We start from the raw sequence: 19,946 nt of genomic DNA on the forward strand, positions 1-19,946 counted from the left end.
CAACAATGGTAGAAAAGGAACATTGTCTGCAGAAATGTCCCCTACAGTTCAGTCATTGATAATGGAGTTAGCAAAGCCCAATTACCTGTAATTTATGGTGGCTAAGTGCACACAATGTTTTTAAGTGTGTGTTTTCCATCCTTGATTTTTTTCACTTATTATTACTATTATTTCCTGTAAATAATAATTTTTTGATGGTTGGAAACCCAAGGATTTTTTTGGACCACCTTTGGTGGTCTGAGTTGTGTATGAATTCACCCTCCAACCATTGGTCTCCTCTTATCAGTTGTTCAGAATACCAGTAGGCACTGTACCTGAGTTGTACTCGCAGATCACAGCCCTTCCTTTACAGAGCATAGAACTTTATGGCATGTATCTGTCGATACCTACTTAGGATTTCTGAGCTCCTGAGTGGACAGTCTCTTTTGAAATAAGTTATGCCAAATGGCACACTGAGCTCTCTGAGCTACACTTGTCGCTTAAAAAATGTCATACACTTTTTTTTTGTCAGACACTTTGGAGAAATAGCTCAGCCATATAAGTGTAGCATAATGCATTAAAGGGGTATTCCGGGCATCTCCTATCCAAAGGAGCAGCGGGACCCCTCCGATCAGACATCTTATCCCCTATCCTTTGGATAGGGGATAAAATGTTTTTGCCCGGAATACCCCTTTAAACATGACATGACAATATGCAATAAAGAAGTCGTATGCTTGGTGGCAGAGATTAATCATAGCAGGGAGTATACAGTTTGTGTTTCCATAGGCTTTAGTAGTGACAATTTAATCTTGCCAAGATAACTATTACTTATGTGTGTTGGATCCAGTTGCACAGAATTTTGTGTGACGAGAAACTAGTTTACCAATATTACAATAAAAATTTTCTAAATCCACCATCATTTTTCAGTATTCACCTATGATAATAAGTCACTTGTCATCTAATTGTCATGTAGGATCCATGTATATTATACAAGTACTGAGTAGTCATTGTCAGATATTGATAATAGATCTCACACACAAATGAGGTATCCCATTCAGGAACCAATTTCCACATCATCCATGTTGTGTCGGGTGTATTTTAGTTTATCTGATATTTCTCAGTCTCACATACTTGGCTTTCACCAAGATTTGGCTTTTCACCTAGATTAAATCCTTCATTTGTCTGTGCATAGGGCGACACTGGTGAATCATCCACTGCAAGTTTTTTGCCGCATAGCTTTTTATAAATTTGGTAACCTGAGAATAAGAAGCAAATAAATTTGTCATAAAAACAGATAATGCTGGCAACACAGGAAAAAACAGTTAGAACATTAGATCTGTTCTTCTGCCATCTTGGCTCTGTGAATCAAACAGTTAAACTGGCAAGCAGTGCCGACCGAAATCGGCATGTCCGGTAGGGAGTGCAGGGTGGCTACTAGAGTAGCTCTTTAAAATGCCTTAATATGGAATTGGGTTCTAATTCTATTTATATTACCAATATAAACATAATAATAATAAAAAATACCCAATGTTTTTAGAGCATATAATATAACCCTTAGTTTAAATCAGTTTATAATACAGAATCTGAATATTCTGGAAACATATAATGGTTGACCTATTGTCTGCCATGGGCATTGTACCTTTTTCATGACCTTAGATATACCTGTAACTTTCTAAGCCCAGAATTCTCTCTCTCCTTATTGATCTAAGAATAATAGAATAAGAGCTGGTACTTACATATAAGAAATAGTATGGCAATCAGGATTTGGAAAATACTGTATATCAATGGGAATGTGAAGATCTGTCCCAATTGTTCCGGTGTAAATGAGAGTTGTACAATGGTAGAACATAGCTGCGTGTTCTGCATCCCAGTTTCCAGCGCCACAGTGCGACACCTAAATACATCATTCATTATACATTATGACCGTACAATAAAGTTTATTTCTGTATTCCTATAAACTAAGTTAAAGGGAGATGAGTATTCTTAGAACACAAACCAAGACATATGCAGTTATTGGTCCCCATGTTTGCATGTTATAGTCTATTAGTTTAGCACAACTATGTTGTAGTGGCAAATAGTTACTTATCAGCCAGGACCCCTTGACTATAGCACCATCTATACTGCCCTGGTAGCAACCCTGAACCCCATTCTCCCTTATGCTGTAGATGTTGAGGTGTTACATAACAAAAATGCTGACTTGTGATGTGGTATACACACATGGAAAAGATAGAGTGAGCTTTAACCCCTTAAGGACGCAGGGTTTTTCCATTTTTGCATTTTCATTTTTTCCTCATCACCTTCTAAAAATCATAACACTTTCAATTTAGCGCATAAAATTCCATATGATGGCTTATTTTTTGCACCACCAATTCTACTTTGAGTTACATTAGTCATTTTACCAAAAAATCCACGGCGAAATGGTAAAAAAAATAAATTGTGTGACAAAATTGAAGAAAAAATTCCATTTTGTAACTTTTGGGAGCTTCCGTTTGTAAGCAATGCATTTTTCGGTAAAAATTACACCTTATCTTTATTCTGTAGGTCCATATGGTTAAAATGACAATTTACTCATAAAGGTTTCATTTTGTCGTACTTCTGAAAAAAATCATAACTACATGCAGGAAAATTTATACGTAAAAAATTGTCATCTTCTGACCCCTATAACTTTTTTATTTTTCCGCGTATGGACCGGTATGAGGGCTCATTTTTTGTGCTGTAATCTGAAGTTTTTATCGGTACCATTTTTGTATTGATCGGACTTTTTGATCGCTTTTTATTCATTTTATCATGATATAAAAAGTGACCAAAAATACGCTATTTTGGACTTTGGAATTTTTTTGCATGTACACCATTGACCGTGCGGTTTAATTAACAATGTAGTTCGGATATTTCCTCACGCGGCGATACCACAAATGTTTATTTTTATTTACACTGGGTTTTTTTTTATGGGAAAAGGGGTTAAATGACCTTTATTAACTTTTTTTATTTTATTAGAGAAGGGGTTAAATGACCTTTATTAACTTTTTTTTTCCCTTTTTTTTTTTTTTGCAGTGTTATAGCTCCCATAGGGGGCTATAACACTTCACACACTGATCTCTTACACTGATCACTGCAAAGCCATAGCTTTGCATGGATCAGTGTTATAGGTGGTCGATTGCTCAAGCCTGCATCTCAGGCTTGGAACAATCAAACGCCGATCGGATGCAACAGAGCAAGGTAAGGGGACCTCAGCTTGCGTGCTAGTTGATCGGAACATAACGATTTTATCGCGATAGTCCCGATCAGCCCGACTGAGCTGCCGGGAAGCTGTCATTTTCATTTTAGACGCGGCGATCAACTTTGATCGCCGCGTCTAAAGAGTTTATAACGCGCGGCACAACGATCTGTGCCGCACGCTATCAGCACAGGGTCCCGGCTATCATTAGCCGCCGGGACCGACCCGGTATGACGCAGGGTTGTTTTAAATACCGGGACCTGGCTTAGGGCGTACAGGTACGCCCTACATCCTTAAGAGATTAAAACATAAGTAGTCAATATACAATGATTCTGTTTAATGAAAGTTTTCCCAGACAAAATTTTTTGGTGACCTGGCATCAAAGGGTACTCCACTGCTCAGCGTTTGTAGCAAACTGTTCCGGAAGCTGGAGCCGGCTCCGGGAACTTGTGACGTCATAGCCCCGCCCCCTCATGACATCACACCCCGCCACCTCAATGCAAGTCTATGGGAGGGGGCGTGACAGCTGTCATGCCCCCTCCCATAGACTTGCATTGAGGTGGCAGGGTGTGACTTCATGAGTGGGCGGGGCTATGATGTCACGAGCTCCCGACGCCTGCTCCAGCATTCAGAACAGTTTGTTACAAACGCTGAGCAGTGGAGTACCCTTTTAATGTGCTGGCATACACAGTGAAACAAAGCAGGTAGCAGACAGCTCTGAACAATGTGTAGTGCCCATGCTGGGTTACTGAAGCTTAGCTGCCATCTGCTTCCTGCCATTTTTCCCTGCATATGCCAATGCCACAGCTGGCAAACAGTTAACCAGTAAGGGTGTCGGATCCTGAGGATAGGTCACCAATAAATTTTGCCCAGAAAACCCCTTTAAAAACTTTTTGCTGGGGTTGCGCTTCAACATCTGCAACTTTTTATACAGGACCCTTAGGATTAGACACTTTAGTACAACAAGAAATAGTAAAAGAAGTTCATATCAACAATTCAGCTCAGATCAGTATGTTAAAATCACAATTAAACATAATGCATTGCTGAATTGTGCCAGTTATACATAACTAAAAAATACATACCTTTGCCATGATAAATTGGCCATGACTGCTAGGAGAAAGCCAATTGTGAATCCTACAGCGGGAAATACAGTTCCTACTATCCACAATTTTGGATCTATGATCCATGATCCTTTGTATAATACTCCTCCAATCACAGCTATGGTCACAATGAGAATGCCTCCTGTAATGGACCCCACCTACAAAACAAAAAACATCTTCTACTTCTGACTTTGTTCAGTAGATTTTTTTTTCAATAAAATTTTTTTTACAATTTATTGGGAACCTTAGGGGACTTTTAGAAGGAATCATACAGATCAATGCAGTTCTATTGAACTCCATTGATCTGTGTGATCTGTGCTCATTTGATTGAGCCTGCTCCAGGCAGGCTCAATCAAATACAGATACACGGCAGTCATGGAAGGAGAGTTAAGCCCTCGGGCTACCTTCATAGGGGGGTGGGGGAGGAGAGGCGACCCTCACTTACTGAACTTTGTCCATGCCTGTGCTTCAGCTTGGACAAAGCCATGATTGTATAAGCCATGATTTCTATAAAAAGGAAATAACATTTTCTTATGAAGTGTATTAGAAAGGTTAATGTTTTGCCAAGATATACAACCTATAAAAAGTTTTTGTATCTGACAGTGCCCATTTAACTTGTGTGCAGAGTCTTGGTACTATATAGGCATAACACAGTGCTTTATATAAATAAATAAAAAACTGTAAATGATACATTGAATATAACCCAAAAAATAGTAGCCATGAAATTTTTTTTTAAGGAGTTATCCACCATAAGGTGATTTTAGTACATTCCTGGCAGACAGGAAGGATCTGCACTTGTCTTGGGGCTAAATGGCTATGCTGTGAGATTACCATAACACTCTGGCTAGCTTTTTGTGAACTGGTATTTCCTGTTTGCATTTTCTTTTTTTGACTACAAATCCCACAATTCCATTTTCATCCCTCCCACACATCAGCCACCCCACTCATCACATAAATGTGCTGCATCCATTCAAAAGACGTCTGGTTTCCAATCAGGGTGCCAACAACTGTTGCATTAGTTGCAGATTGATCTCTCTCCCACCAAGCGATCACTCCACCCATTAAAGCAGACAGGCTAGAAACATAAAATGTGTTGGCAGATAAGAACCATTTGGTCCATCTAGTCTGCCCAATAATCTGAATACTATGAATAGTCCCTGGCCATATCTTATATGAAGGATAGCCTTATGCTTATCCCATGCATGTTGAACCCCTTAAGGACGCAGCCCATTTTCACCTCTAGGACGCAGCCCTTTTTTGCACATCTGACCACTGTCACTTTAAACATTAATAACTCTGGAATGCTTTTACTTATCAATCTGATTCCGAGATAGTTTTTTCGTGACATATTCCACTTTAACATAAGGGTAAATTTTTGTGGTAACTTGCATTCTTTCTTGGTGAAAAATCCCCAAATTTTATGAAAAAATTGAAAATTTTGCATTTTTTTTTAACTTTGAAGCTCTCTGCTTGTAAGGAAAATGGATATTCCAAACAATTTTTTTTTTGGATTCACATATACAATATGTCTACTTTATGATTGCATCATAAAATGGATGTGTATTTTACTTTTGGAAGACATCAGAGGGCTTCAAAGTTCAGCAGCAATTTTACAATTTTTCACAAAATTTTCAAACTCGCTATTTTTCATGGACCAGTTCAGGTTTGAAGTGGATTTGAAGGGTCTTCATATTAGAAATACCCCATAAATGACCCCATTATAAAAACTGCACCCCCCAAAGTATTCAAAATGACATTCAGTAAGTGTTTTAACCCTTTAGGTGTTTCACAGGAAAAGCAGCAAAGTGAAGGAGAAAATTCAAAATCTTAATTTTTTACACTTGCATGTTCTTGTAAAAGGATAAAATTTATACTTCAATTTGTAGCCCAATTTCTCTCGAGTAAGCACATACCTCATATGTCTATGTAAATTGTTCCGCGGGCGCAGTAGAGGGCTCAGAAGCCAAGGAGCGACAAGGGGATTTTGGAGAGTACGTTTTTCTGAAATGGTTTTTGGGGGGCATGTTGCATTTAGGAAGCCCCTATGGTGCCAGAACAGCAAAAAAAAACACATGGCATACCATTTTGGAAACTAGACCCCTTGATGAACGTAACAAGGAATTAAGTGAGCCTTAATACCCCACAGGTGTTTCACGACTTTTGCATATGTAAAAAAAAAAAATTTTTTCACTAAAATGTGTGTTTCCCCCCAAATTTCACATTTTTGCAAGGGTTAATAGCAGAAAATACCCCCCAAAATTTGTAACCCCATCTCTTCTGAGTATGGAGGTACCCCATAAGTTGACCTGAAGTGCACTACGGGCGAACTACAATGCTCAGAAGAGAAGGAGTCATATTTGGCTTTTTGAGAGCAAATTTTGCTCGGGGGGCATGTCGCATTTAAGAAGCCCCTATGGTGCCAGGACAGCAAAAAAAAACAAAAAACACATGGCATACCATTTTGGAAACTAGACCCCTTAAGGAACGTAACAAGGAATAAAGTGAACCTTAATACCCCACAGGTGTTTCACGACTTTTGCATATGTAAAAAAAAAAATTTTTTTCCAAAAATGCTTGGTTTAGCAAAAATTTTACATTTTTTTTAAAAGGTCTTAGCAGAAAATACCCCGCAAAATTTGAAGCCCAATTTCTCCCGATTCAGAAAACACCCCATATGGGGATGAAAAGTGCTCTGCTGGCGCACTACAGGTCTCAGAAGAGAAGGAGTCACATTTGGCTTTTGGCTTTTTGGAAGCAAATTTTGCTCTGGGGGCATGCCGCATTTAGGAAGCCCCTATGGTGCCAGGACAGCCAAAAAAAAAAACACATGGCATACAATTTTGGAAACTAGACCCCTTGGGGAATGTAACAAGGGATAAAGTGAACCTTAATACCCCACATGTGTTTCACGACTTTTGCATATGTAAAAAAAATTTTTTTTACACTAAAATGCTTGTTTTCCCCCAAATTTTACATTTTTACAAGGGATAATAGCAGAAAATACCCCCAAAATTTGTAACCCCATCTCTTCTGAGTATGGAAATACCCCATAAGTGGACGTGAAGTGCACTGGGGGCGAACTACAATGCTTAGAAGAGAAGGAGCATCATTGAGCTTTTGGAGAGAGAATTTGTGCCAGAACAGTGGACCCCCCCCCCCCCCCCCCCACATGTGACCCCATTTTTAAAACTGCACTCCTCACGGAATGTAATAAGGGGTGCAGTGAGAATTTACACCCCACTGGCATTTGACAGATCTTTGGAACAGTGGGCTGTGCAAACTAAAAATGTTATTAATCATTTCCACAGACCCCTGTTTCAAAGATCTGTCAGACACCTGTGGGGTGTAAATGCTCACTATACCCCTTGTTACATTCCGTGAGGGGTGTAGTTTCCAAAATGGGGTCACATGTGGGTATTTATTGTTTTGCGCTTATGTCAGAACCGCTGTAAAATCAGCCACCCCTGTGCAAATCACCAATTTAGACCGCAAATGTACATGGTGCACTCTCCCTTCTGAGCCTTGTTGTGCGCCCGCAGAGCACTTTGCGCCCACATATGGAGTATCTCCGTACTCAGGAGAAATTGCGTTACAAATTTTGGGGGCTTTTTTTTCTTTTACCGCTTATGAAATTTAAAAGTATGGGGCAACACCAGTATGTTAGTGTACAAAAATGTTTTTTTTTACACTAACATGCTGGTATAGACCCCAACTTTACCTTTTCACAATGGGTAAAAGGAGAAAAAGCCCCCCAAAATTTGTTAGGCAATTTTTCCCGAGTACGGCGATACCCCATATGTGGCGCTAAACTGTTGCCTTGAAATACGACAGGGCTCCAAAGTGAGAGCGCCATGTGCATTTGAGGCCTAAATTAGGGATTTGCATAGGGGTGGATATAGGGGTATTCTAAGCCAGTGATTCCCAAACAGGGTGCCTCCAGCTGTTGCAAAACTCCCAGCATGCTTGGACAGTCAATGGCTGTCCGGAAATGCTGGGAGTTTTTGTTTTGCAAGAGCTGGAGGCTCCGTTTTGGAAACACTATCATAGGATACGTTTTCATTTTTATTGGGGGGAAGGGTGGGTGGGCAGTGTATTTGTGTATATGTAGTGTCCTTTATTTTGTGTTAGTGTAGTGTAGTGTAGTGTTTTTAGGTTACATTCACACTGACGGCGGATTACACTGAGTCTCCCGCTAGGAGTTTGAGATGCGGCGGAAAATTTGCCGCAGCTCAAACTTGAAGCGGGGAACTCACTGTAATCCGCCGCCAGTGTGAATGTAACCTGTACATTCACATGGGAGGGGGGGCAAAACTACAACTCCCAGCATGCACTGACAGAACGTGCATGCTGGGAGTTGTAGTTTTGCAACAGCTGGAGGCACACTGGTTGGAAAATACTGAGTTAGGTAATAGAACCTATTACCTAACTCGGTATTTCCCAACCTGTGTGCCTCCAGCTGTTGCAGAACTACAACTGTCAGCATGTACTGACTGCCAAAGGGAATGGTGGGAGATGTAGTTATGCAACAGCTGGAGGCACGCAAGTACAACTCCCAGCATGCCGAGACAGCCTTTTGCTGTTCCTGAATGCTGGGAGTTGTAGTTTTGCAAGATTTAGAGGGGTTCAGGCTGGAGATCACTGACAGTGGTCTCTAACCTGTAGCCCTCCAGATGTTGCAAAACTACAAATCTCAGCATGCTAAGACAGCAAACTGCTGTCTGGGCATGCTGGGAGTTGTAGATTTGTAACATCTGGAGGGCTACAGTTTAGAGACCACTGTCAGTGATCTCTAGCCTGAACCCCATCTTGCAAAACTAGAAATCCCAGCATGCCAACACAGCAAACAGCTGTCAAGGCATGGTGGGAGTTGTAGTTTTGCAACATCTGGAGGGCCACAGTTTAGAGACCACTCTCCAAACTGTCGCCCTGCAGATGTTGCTAGGCAACAGACTCCCGGACACGCCGCCGCCATACTCACCTCCACCGCCGCCATGATCACAGCCGCCGCCGTCATCTGGAGCTTCGCCGCTGGGTAGGTGACCGACGCCGCTGCTACTACACGGTTCCCCCCCGCTGTGCCCGAACACCGATGGGTGGGCATAGCGAGGGGAACCGAACTTTAACCCCCCCACCCCCAGTCTGCTATTGGTCGGTCGCTCCGGCCGATCAATAGCAGGGATAGGAGGGAGTGGCACCCCTGCCACCTCACTCCTATCCCTTCAGGGGGATCGAGGGTGTCTTGGACACCCCCGATCCCCCTTATTTTATCGTGGCGCCACCGTTGGTGGGCAGCCGGAGAGCGCTCCCCCTGCAAACACCATAGATGCCGTGATCAGAACTGATCACGGCATCTATAGGGTTAATGCTGCCAGGACCGGCGCGATCGTGGCCCCGGCAGCTGCGGTAGGACTCCGGCTGTGATTGACAGCTGAGTCCCGCCGGCAATCTCCTGCGCTGCCCGCGGCAGTGCAGGAGATCGCTTGGACGTATGCATACGTCCATTTGCGCGAAAGTGTAGTTTGCCTGGACGTATGCATACGTCCAATAGCGGAAAGGGGTTAAACTCCTTCACTATATTTGCAGCGACCACTTCTGCAGGAAGGCTATTCCATGCATCCACTACTCCCAGTCATCAGCTGACTAGTGAGTCAGGTCTCGGCCGCATTGCAAGCTGGGAAAAATCTGAGACAACAGTCATTTTGTATGCTGTTAAAAATAAATATTGGGGTGGAAATCACAGAAGAATTGTGAGAAAACCGTCACACACAGGTACAGACACTGTATTATGAACTACACTAACTTTACAGCCCCTGTAGCATACTAAAATAAAAAATAATTCCTGGAATACCCCTTTAAAATCTGAAACCTACCTTACCTCAGAAATCATTTAGACTGAAATCCTATCCATCATACTTTCTTTCATTATACTGAACCCATTCTTAGCTTTGCCTTGCCTCTCCTGAAATCAATGGTTTTCCATACCTTTAATATAATCTTTGCTTGTTTGGGCCATTTATAGTTCACAAGTATTCCAACTCCAACAGGAACTACTAGAGTCACCAAAGAAATGCCTAATATAAAAAAGAGAAACATGTTGTAAATGTTAATACCAGGACCGTAATCTTATGTTCCGTGCACCAGTTAATAATGCATTGAAAGTAATGTAGTAATGTTCTCTTACATTTGGTTGACCTATAATATTGCTGTGGAAATGCCTAAATAATGGAGAAAATAATAAAAAAAAGATAAATATATATATAAAGATAAACAACACAGATGGATGTATCATACCTTTCTTCTTGCTCACATAGTGCAATCTCCCAGCAGGAGAAAGTGGGCGTTTCCCAGCCTGCATGACATCACTGAAGCCTGCTGGGGGACCACTGCCGCCCTTACATGGTTGCAGTGCTGTGATGAATAGAAGACCTCAAGCTCTGTGTAGCTTTCAATGAGGCTCTGTGCAGCTGTCAATCAACCTCAGTCCAGAGAAGCACTTCCTGAGTTTGGTCTCGGCCAGGCCAGGAGGAGACCAAACTCACTGCATTAATTGTGGAAGGGAACAGAACAGAGCCACCTAGTGGCCGGTTTTTCTATTACATTTTAAACATTTCTGTTGATAATTTTAAAACCAAGTGATTGGTAAAGTGTCTGCTAATTACACAAGGAACACTATATTAAAAGTTTTATTTGGTGACAGGTACTCTTTAACCCCTTAACCTCTTAAGGACCAAGGGCATATGAGTACGTCCTTGGTCCCGCTACCGTGATATAACGCGGGGTCCCACGGTGACCCCACATCATATCACGGCGGGCCCGGTGTCATAGTGAAGCCGGGACCCGCCGCTAATAGCGCGCGGCACTGATCACGGTGCCGCACACTATTAACCCTTTAGCCGCGCGCTCAAAGCTGAGCCACGCGGCCAAAAGTGAAAGTAAAAAGTGTCGGTTAGCTCAGTGGGCTGTTCGGGATAGCCGCGGCGAAATCGCGGCATACCGAACAGCTTACAGGACAGCCGGAGGGTCCCTTCCTGCCTCCTCGCTGTCCGATCGCCGAATGAATGCTCAGTGCCTGAGATCCAGACATGAGCAGTCAAGCGGCAGAATCATCGATCACTGGTTTCCTATGAGAAACCAGTGATCAATGTAAAAGATCAGTGTGTGCAGTGTTATAGGTCCCTATGGGAGCTATAACACTGCAAAAAAAGTGGAAAAAAAAGTGAATAAAGATCATTTAACCCCTCCCCTATTAAAAGTTTGAAACCCTTTTCCCATAAAAAAAAACACAGTGTAAATAAAAATAAACATATATGGTATCGTCGCGTGCGGAAATGTCCGAATTATAAAAATATATCATTAATTAAACTGCACGGTCAATGGCGTACGCGCAAAAAAATTCCAAAGTCCAAAATAGTGCATTTTTGGTCACTTTTTATATCATGAAAAAATGAATAAAAAGACCAATAAGTCCTATCAATGCAAAAATGGTACCGTTAACAACTTCAGATCACGGCGCAAAAAATGAGCCCTCATACCGCCCCATACCCGGAAAAATAAAAAAGTTATAGGGGTCAGAAGATGACAATTTTAAACGTATAAATTTTCCTGCATGAAGTTATGATTTTTTCCAGAAGTACGACAAAATCAAACCTATATAAGTAAGGTATCATTTTAATCGCATGAACCTACAGAATAAAGTAAGGTGTAATTTTTACCGAAAAATGTACTACGTAGAAATGGAAGCCCCCAAAAGTTACAAAACTGCGTTTTTTTTCAATTTTGTCTCACAATGATTTATTTTTCCATTTCACCGTAGATTTTTGGGCAAAATGACTGATGTCATTACAAAGTAGAATTGGTGGCACAAAAAATAAGCAATCATATGGAAAGTGCAAAAACGGAAAAACCCTCGGTTTAACCCTTAAGCGGTTAAGGACCACAGGTTTTTCCGTTTTTGCACTTTCGTTTTTTCCTCCTCACCTTTTAAAAATCATAACCCTTGCAATTTTGCACCTAAAAATCTACATAATGGCTTATTTTTTGCGCCACCAATTCTACTTTGCAGTGACATCAGTCATTTTACCCAAAAATCTACGGCGAAACAGAAAAAAAATCATTGTGCGATGAAATTGAAAAAAAACGCCATTTTGTAAATTTTGGGGGCTTCCGTTTCTTCGCAGTAAATTTTTCAGTAAAAATGACACCTTATCTTTATTCTGTAGGTCCATACGATTAAAATGATACCCTACTTATATAGGTTTGATTTTGTCGTACTTCTGAAAAAAATCATAACTACATGCAGAAAAATGTATACGTTTAAAATTGTCATCGTCTGACCTCTATAACTTTTTTATTTTTCCGCGTACGGGGCGGTATGAGGGCTCATTTTTGCGCCGTGATCTGAAGTTTTTAGCGGTACCATTTTTGTATTGATAGGACTTTTTCATCGCTTTTTATTCATTTTTTCATTATATATAAAAAGTGACCAAAAATATGTCATTTTGGACTTTGGAATTTCTTTGCGCGTACGCCATTGACCGTACAGTTTAATTAATGATATATTTTTATAGTTCAGACATTTATGCACGCGGCGATACCACTTATATTTATTTTTATTTACATGGTGTTTTTTTTTTTATGGGAAAAGGGGGGTGATTTGAACTTTTATTAAGGAAAGGGTTAAATTACATTTATTAACTTTTTTTTTACCCTTTTTTTTTTTGCAGTGTTATAGCTCCCATAGGGACCTATAGAACTGCACACACTGATTGCCAGCACTGTTCACTGCAAAGCCATAGCTTTGCAATGATCAGCGTTATCGGCGATCTATTGCTCAAGCCTGAATCTCAGGCTTTGAGCAATCAATCGCCGAGGGGACACGCCGGAGGCAGGTAGGAGGACCTCCGCTCGTGTCCCAGCTGATCGGGACATCGCATTTTCACTGCGGTAGTCCCGATCAGCCCCGCTGAGCAGCCGGGCAGCGTTCACTTTCGGTTTAGGCGCGGCATTCAACTTTGAACGCCGCATCTAAAGGGTTAATAGTACGCGGCACTGCGATCGCTGCTGCGCGCTATTAGCCCCGGGTCCCGGCATCAGATACATGCCGGGACCGACCCGATATGACGCAGGGTCACCGCGTGACCCCGCATTATATCGCGGGAGCCGGCCAAGTACGTAAATATACGTCCTTGGTCTTTAAGGGGTTAAAGTACTTTAGAGGCATAAGTGACAGAAAGTCATGCCTGTAAGGTGACGTCCTTTTAGAATATATGGACATTTCAAAGTAGTATTAAAAGCTGATCGCCAGGGGTTTCTGAACATCTAAAATGTCCCTAGTGCACTACTAAAAAGTAAGACATACTGGGCAATGCAGTTCAAGGATGAAATCATCATGAAGAAGTTATCACATGCAAAGGCCTAAACCAAGACTCAAGTCCTGCAGGAACAAGTGGGAACTGAGTTCCTGCACTTTTTCCACAGTAGGAACACCATTCCAAATAGCAGGAGTCCTGCAGGACCAGCCCTTGAATGGAAATCTTGGGTGAGTTTCCACACCTTTTTTCCCCATGACTTGACCCCTGGCCTAAACTAATGCACAATCTAATGCAATCAATAAACCCTATATACTATATATATATATATATATATATATATACATATATATATATATATATATATATATATATATATAAAGCAAAATCATCGGTAGTTGCAGTATCTTGTAATACCTTTTTTATTGGACTAACAAGATTTTGTAGAGGCAAACTTTCGGGATTCCTCCCTTTATCAAGTCATAAGCATTTCTGAGCTCACAAGGGGAAAACACAGGTTCTATCTCACAAAATATGCAGGGGTTAAAACAACATATGTGGAGAATGGACATTAAGTTGGGCCATAAATTGTATAGCAATAGGACGATAGATACAGATAAGGATGAGGAGGGGGGGGGGGGGGTTGGGCTGGACGATATCTGTATCTATCGTCCTATAGCTATACAATTTATGGCCCAACTTAATGTCCATTCTCCACATATGTTGTTTTAACCCCTGCATATTTTGTGAGATAGAACCTGTGTTTTCCCCTTGTGAGCTCAGAAATGCTTATGACTTGATAAAGGGAGGAATCCCGAAAGTTTGTCTCTACAAAATCTTGTTAGTCCAATAAAAAAGGTTACAAGATACTGCAACTACCGATGATTTTGCTTTTTGCATCACTGGACTAATATGGCTACTCCTAACTAATCTATATATATATATATATATATATATATATATATATATATATATATATACACACACTATTTGGTGTTGGATTTGTAAACTTTTCTTAGAATCCAGTGTTTCTTCTTCAAATCAATCTGATCAGTATGCCGGGAAGATAGCCGTACCTCTCTACTCAATTTACCCTGTCCAATAACCTCAAGCAGGCGTTAATCAGTTGTAATAATACATACCTTTATCTATTCTATTTATCACCTGAGCTTGATTTGCTTCTACCATTTCCCAAAATCAATATCACAATGCCCTCAAAAATCACTACTTGAATAATGTAAGTGCACAATGTGATTACTCTGCACTTCTCAAAGAAAAACTTCAAAATAATAGATTCAAAGCCACTGAGTTTAAAGTGTCACAGAAAAGATAAGACAGTAAAGAATGAACTAGTAAATATTTTACTGCTTCTTCTGTTTATTCTACAACCTCATTTTGGAAAGATCCTTTTGTTCTCCACGCAGAACTAGAAGCGATTGTTTAGTTTAGACATTCATTTTCAATTGCCTTTTTAGGGTGCAGGTGCTGGCAGAACATGCTGGCATTAGGACCGCTCGTAAATGCGCCGTCTCCATAGACAGCAATGCATTTCTAATGCATGTCAATTCTTTCGGCTTGGGCTGGATATTCATTTTCTGTGCCAGATGTTTCTTGCTCAGAAATTCTGCATATGCATGGTGCAGCAAAATCCTATTGAAAACAATGGGGCTCTGCTGCAACAAAATTTCCAAGCGGGTTTCTGGTGCAATGTTGATTAGGACAGGCATGTCACAAAAATGGGATCCTTTTTAATGTGGATCCAGCATTGCCAAATGTACAAGAATTTAGTCAAGAGTCTAACCCATCAGTGACTATACTTTTAAATGCAGTTTTAAAGAATACACCAGGATTGGATAGCATCGTGTTCTACTAAGGGTCTATTCATGGAATTGGCTTAAGGGTATATTGAGGGTATATAGAGTATGTTGCATCCATTTTTTTTATGATTTAACTTACCCTCTTACCCTTCTCCAGCACAGAAGAACCATCAACAAAGTAGTACAAGCATCAATAATCATCAAATACAAAATGCCACACCAAAGAAACAAATTCAACAATAGGAAAAATCCAATTCTCTGGGCCAACAGTCATGAATGAAACCCAGATCTGTGCCACAAAGACTGGACAAGTGGCTCCCTTACAATTCCAGTATATCCACAAAGTTGTCCTAACACCCCCCCCCCCCCAGTCCAATGGTGGACCACACACACTCAGATGAACTGCAAAACAGGCTAGGGCGCTAAAGTTATGGGTGCCAGAAATAGAGGGCTTTTCCAGATGGTGACATGGCAACATGCACACATATTTGTGATGTGTATATGCCAGATACTGTATGAGGGCACATCTAACCTTGGGTCAAGAAAGAGGGTTTGTTAGAACTCTCCCATCATTAACACCATGATAATTATTATAACCTTATTTGCACCATTAGCCTTGCTCTCTCTACTGCTTTGACACCTTAAGGGAGTACTGCAGACATAGTAGTTTAAAAACCCTGCTGGGAGCCCTGATTAGCTCCTCGGTGCCGGCCATTCAAGGCTCCCTGCGGGGATTTAAAAATGAAAGTTTAAACAGTATATACATTGCAGAGTAGTGCAGCATGCTCCCCTGCTTTATAACTGCTGATCGCAACGGGTGTCAGAAGTGAGACCCGGTGCGATCAATCATTCAGCCCCTGTACTACTACCCCCAACATGGAACAAGACTCTGTTCCATGATGGGGCTAGTAGTACAAACATTAATGTAGCCTCCCCAGCCGACGGCAGACTCCAGAAGCCGGGGAACTATTACTCCCATCATGGAAATCAGCCTGTTCCATGATGGGAATAGTAGTAGTCCCTAAGCACTCCAGAAGTCTGCTCAGAAGTAAGTCAGTTGCTGAGGACGCTGCACAACAAGTGAAAAATGTGGGCGCCAGTCACAGGAAGCCAGTAACAAACAGTATCTTCTGGGAAGATTTTAAAATAACTACAAAAGAACACCAGACAAGGAAAAGAAACCAGGCACAGAACTGGTGAGCTAAATATAATGATTTGCACCATATAACTATAAAAAAGAACCACCGGACAAACCCTTTAAGTCCTTCCTTTATATTTCCCATTTCTTTTGAATACACTTCTGGCTTTGGTTGAAAAACTGCAGTGGCACTTTTCCAAAAGATGGCAGAAAAACCTGTGTGGAAACCTAGCCTTAGGATATATTCACACGTTTATTTTTGCTGCAGATTTTGCTGCCCATTGACTTCAATGGGTAACAAAATCTGCTACAGTAAATCTGCAGCAGATCTGCAGCAAAAAATCTGCACATGTGAACGTACCCTTAGGGTGCGTTCACACGGTATTTTTTTTTGCGGGTTTTCCGCTGCGTATTTGAAAGGGGGCGGGCTCTTCTCGGCTGTCCGCAGCAGATTTTCCACGGAGGAATTTACGCGGCAGAAAATCTGCTGCAAACCCCATTGAAGTCAGTAGGGACTGCGGCAGATTTTCCGCAGCGTAAATTCCGCCGCGGAAAATCTGCTATGGACAGCCGAGAAGAGCCCGCCCACTTTCAAATACGCAGCGGAAAACCCGCAAAAACAAATAGCATGTGAACGCACCCTTAGAGTAAAAAGTTCTTGCTGAATGTAAAACATTTACTCCACAGCAATTGCAGAGCTAGTCAGGTGAGGACTTACACCTCACATCATAGGGATTTTTGGGAAACATTCAGTTGGTGGAATTGTTTTACTGATTAACTATAGTCAACAAGAGGGTATGTATGTTTATACTTACCGATGGTATCGTATGGTATAATGATGGAATTAGAATCAACCCATTTTTTGGTGTATAGATATAAGCACAAAGGCATCATTCCAAGTGCAAACAACGTGGAACAAGTGGTCATACTCAAGCTGCAAAGAAAACATATAAGATTCTTGATTTTCAGATATTACGAACATTTTTGTAAAATAAATTTAACTGAGTTTGACATAAATATAGTTGTCACTCAAAATATTCTGTAAAACTGTAAACTTTTATTGTTTACTGAAAGCAAAATATAGTTAAATACAAATAATCTGGCAGCTACAGGCATTTTGTCCAGTACTTGTCCCTGTTGTCAGTGTGTTGTATTGGACAGATGCCAGCCCATGGCACCAACCTAAAGGCCAACGGGGCACGACAATGAGTGCTCAATGAATGACAGGCCAGACCACATGATCAATTGCTGCATCATTAATGTGGCCCTTTAAAGGGGTACCCCACCCCTAGACATCTTATCCCCTATCCAAAGGATAGGGGATAAGATGTCTGATCGCGGGGGTCCCGCCACTGGGGACCCCCGCAATATAGCACGCAGCACCCACCCGTTACTGCTCCGGAAGCGCTGGAGGGTCTGGCTCCCGACCACGGGGACGGAAGATTGTGACGTCATGACTCCGCCCCCGTGTGACACCCCGCCCCCTCAATGCAAGTCTATGGGAAGGGGCGTGACACACGGGGCGGAGTCGTGACGTCACAATCTTCCGTCCCCATGGTCGGGAGCCAGACCCTCCAGCACTTCCGGAGCAGTAAAAGGTGGGTGCTGTGTGCTATATTGCGGGCGTCCCCAGTGGCAGGACCCCCACGATCAGACATCTTATCCCCTATCCTTTGGATAGGGGATAAGATGTCTAGAGGTGGAGTACCCCTTAACCTTAAACTTTTCCAGCTGCACATCCCCTGTTTACACACAGTGAAAGTGGTTTGGTCTGTCAAAGGGGGATGTGGTTTGATTTGTTACAGGATTACTGTGGCTGTCACTAACATGGGCACACTGTACCTTGTTTTATGGGGGTGGTGTGTGTACAGTATGTCCGCAGCGATGAGCATATACATTCCTGTGCCTCTGTGTCTATAGTTTTGATTCCCCACCATTTACAAAATTCTGTGTAAACACTTATAGTATAGTATCAATATAGTATTGAGGCGTCATTCTTTGAGGCATCATTCTTTGGTGACATTAACCCCTTGCTGGTCATTTTATAATATTTTATACGTATTAAAGAAATAGCTATAGCTTTCTCTTATGTTCCATTACTATTTTATACGCAACTTTCCTCTTTACTGTGCCCAGAGATGACCGAGTTAGAAGGTGTCACCAATAATGACCGGACCAGAAAGAATGATCATATATGATTAGAAAGTTTTGACTCCTTTATACTAACAATTTCACAGTTTTCTGGTGGCACTTTATGTATATTTAAAAAAGATTTACTGACCAGAGATAGAAAAAGGTAAGCTTCCTGCTGGCTTATCTCCTTATCTTGTCTTTGTGGAGATATAACCATATTTAAATGTATACAGTAGATAAGGTGAATTGGATTTATCTCCAAATCCTTTATCAGCTAAGGAGATATATATGTTGATAAGATCTTGTCCTATTCATTTTCAGACACCTTATTTTAAAGGAAATCTGTCACCAGTGTCACCTGCACTAACCTGTCGGTACCAACAGATACCTAATGATACACTAATGACAACGGTACTCACCTTGTCCCGTTCCGTGGTAGGGATCTTCGGTAATCCCCTCCGTTAGCGCCGCTCCGGGCACTTGGCTTGGGGCACGGGCGGAGCTTAGTGACGTCACCGCTGCAGTTCTCTCACAGCGGGACCCAGCAGGGAGCAGCAGTGGTGACTCCACTAAGCTCCGCCCATGCCCCAAGCCGCCGCTGCTCTCTGCTGGGTCTCGCAGCAGCGGTGATGTCTGTAAGCTCCGCCCGTGCCCCAAGCCAGGTGCCCGGAGCGGAGCTTACGGAGGAGATTACCGAAGATTCTCACCACAGAACGGGACTGTTGGTACCGACAGGTTGGTGCTGGTGACAGATTTCCTTTAGTACTCATATATCTTTGTAGTTCAGGAAAACGGTATGTTAAAAGTATGGAAACTTGTTACTTCATTTTCTATGGAAAATCTAAAAATTGATCCAAACTAGTGAATGTAGTAATAAGTAAATATTGTTTTACTATTCAGCTTGGGAAAACGATACTGTATATTGTGTCTGGATTTGTTCTTTTGCCAAAAAAAATAAACAGATTCAGTCATAAAATGTAAAATACAAAATCTCAAAAGCAAATGCTATAAAAACTGATACTGATTCTCACTTGTAAATGTTTAAGCTTCAACTGTAAAACATTTACCCCTGATGTGGATGATATAAAAAGCAGATAACTAATGCTGTATATATACAGTGTAAAGTATAAGAAAGAAAAAAAATACATGTCTATTATAAAGCAGAAAAACACATCTGAAATATTGTATTTTAGAAAAATATTAAAGGTAGCTTATTGATTTTTAAAGGACAGAACACAGGAAAATGATCAGCTGCCC

The 19,946-nt window shown here is 41.4% G+C and overlaps 1 protein-coding gene across 1 annotated transcript in view; it reads right to left on the bottom strand.

Annotated features, from left to right (window-relative positions):
- Nucleotides 1–683: 683 nt before the first annotated feature.
- LOC130357753 (ileal sodium/bile acid cotransporter-like) overlaps nucleotides 684–19,946 on the bottom strand; it is a 23,563-nt gene continuing 4,300 nt past the window's right edge. The window contains exons 2-6 of the mRNA XM_056560493.1: nucleotides 17,372–17,490; nucleotides 10,276–10,364; nucleotides 4,276–4,451; nucleotides 1,716–1,873; nucleotides 684–1,235 (exon numbers count right to left, since the gene is read on the bottom strand). Coding sequence (XP_056416468.1) covers nucleotides 1,078–1,235; nucleotides 1,716–1,873; nucleotides 4,276–4,451; nucleotides 10,276–10,364; nucleotides 17,372–17,490 — 700 coding nt within the window. The 3' untranslated portion in view covers nucleotides 684–1,077. The remainder of the gene's footprint in view (nucleotides 1,236–1,715; nucleotides 1,874–4,275; nucleotides 4,452–10,275; nucleotides 10,365–17,371; nucleotides 17,491–19,946) is intronic.

This window comes from Hyla sarda, chromosome 2 (assembly GCF_029499605.1).
Source record: "Hyla sarda isolate aHylSar1 chromosome 2, aHylSar1.hap1, whole genome shotgun sequence".
NCBI classification, from domain to species: Eukaryota; Metazoa; Chordata; class Amphibia; order Anura; family Hylidae; genus Hyla; species Hyla sarda.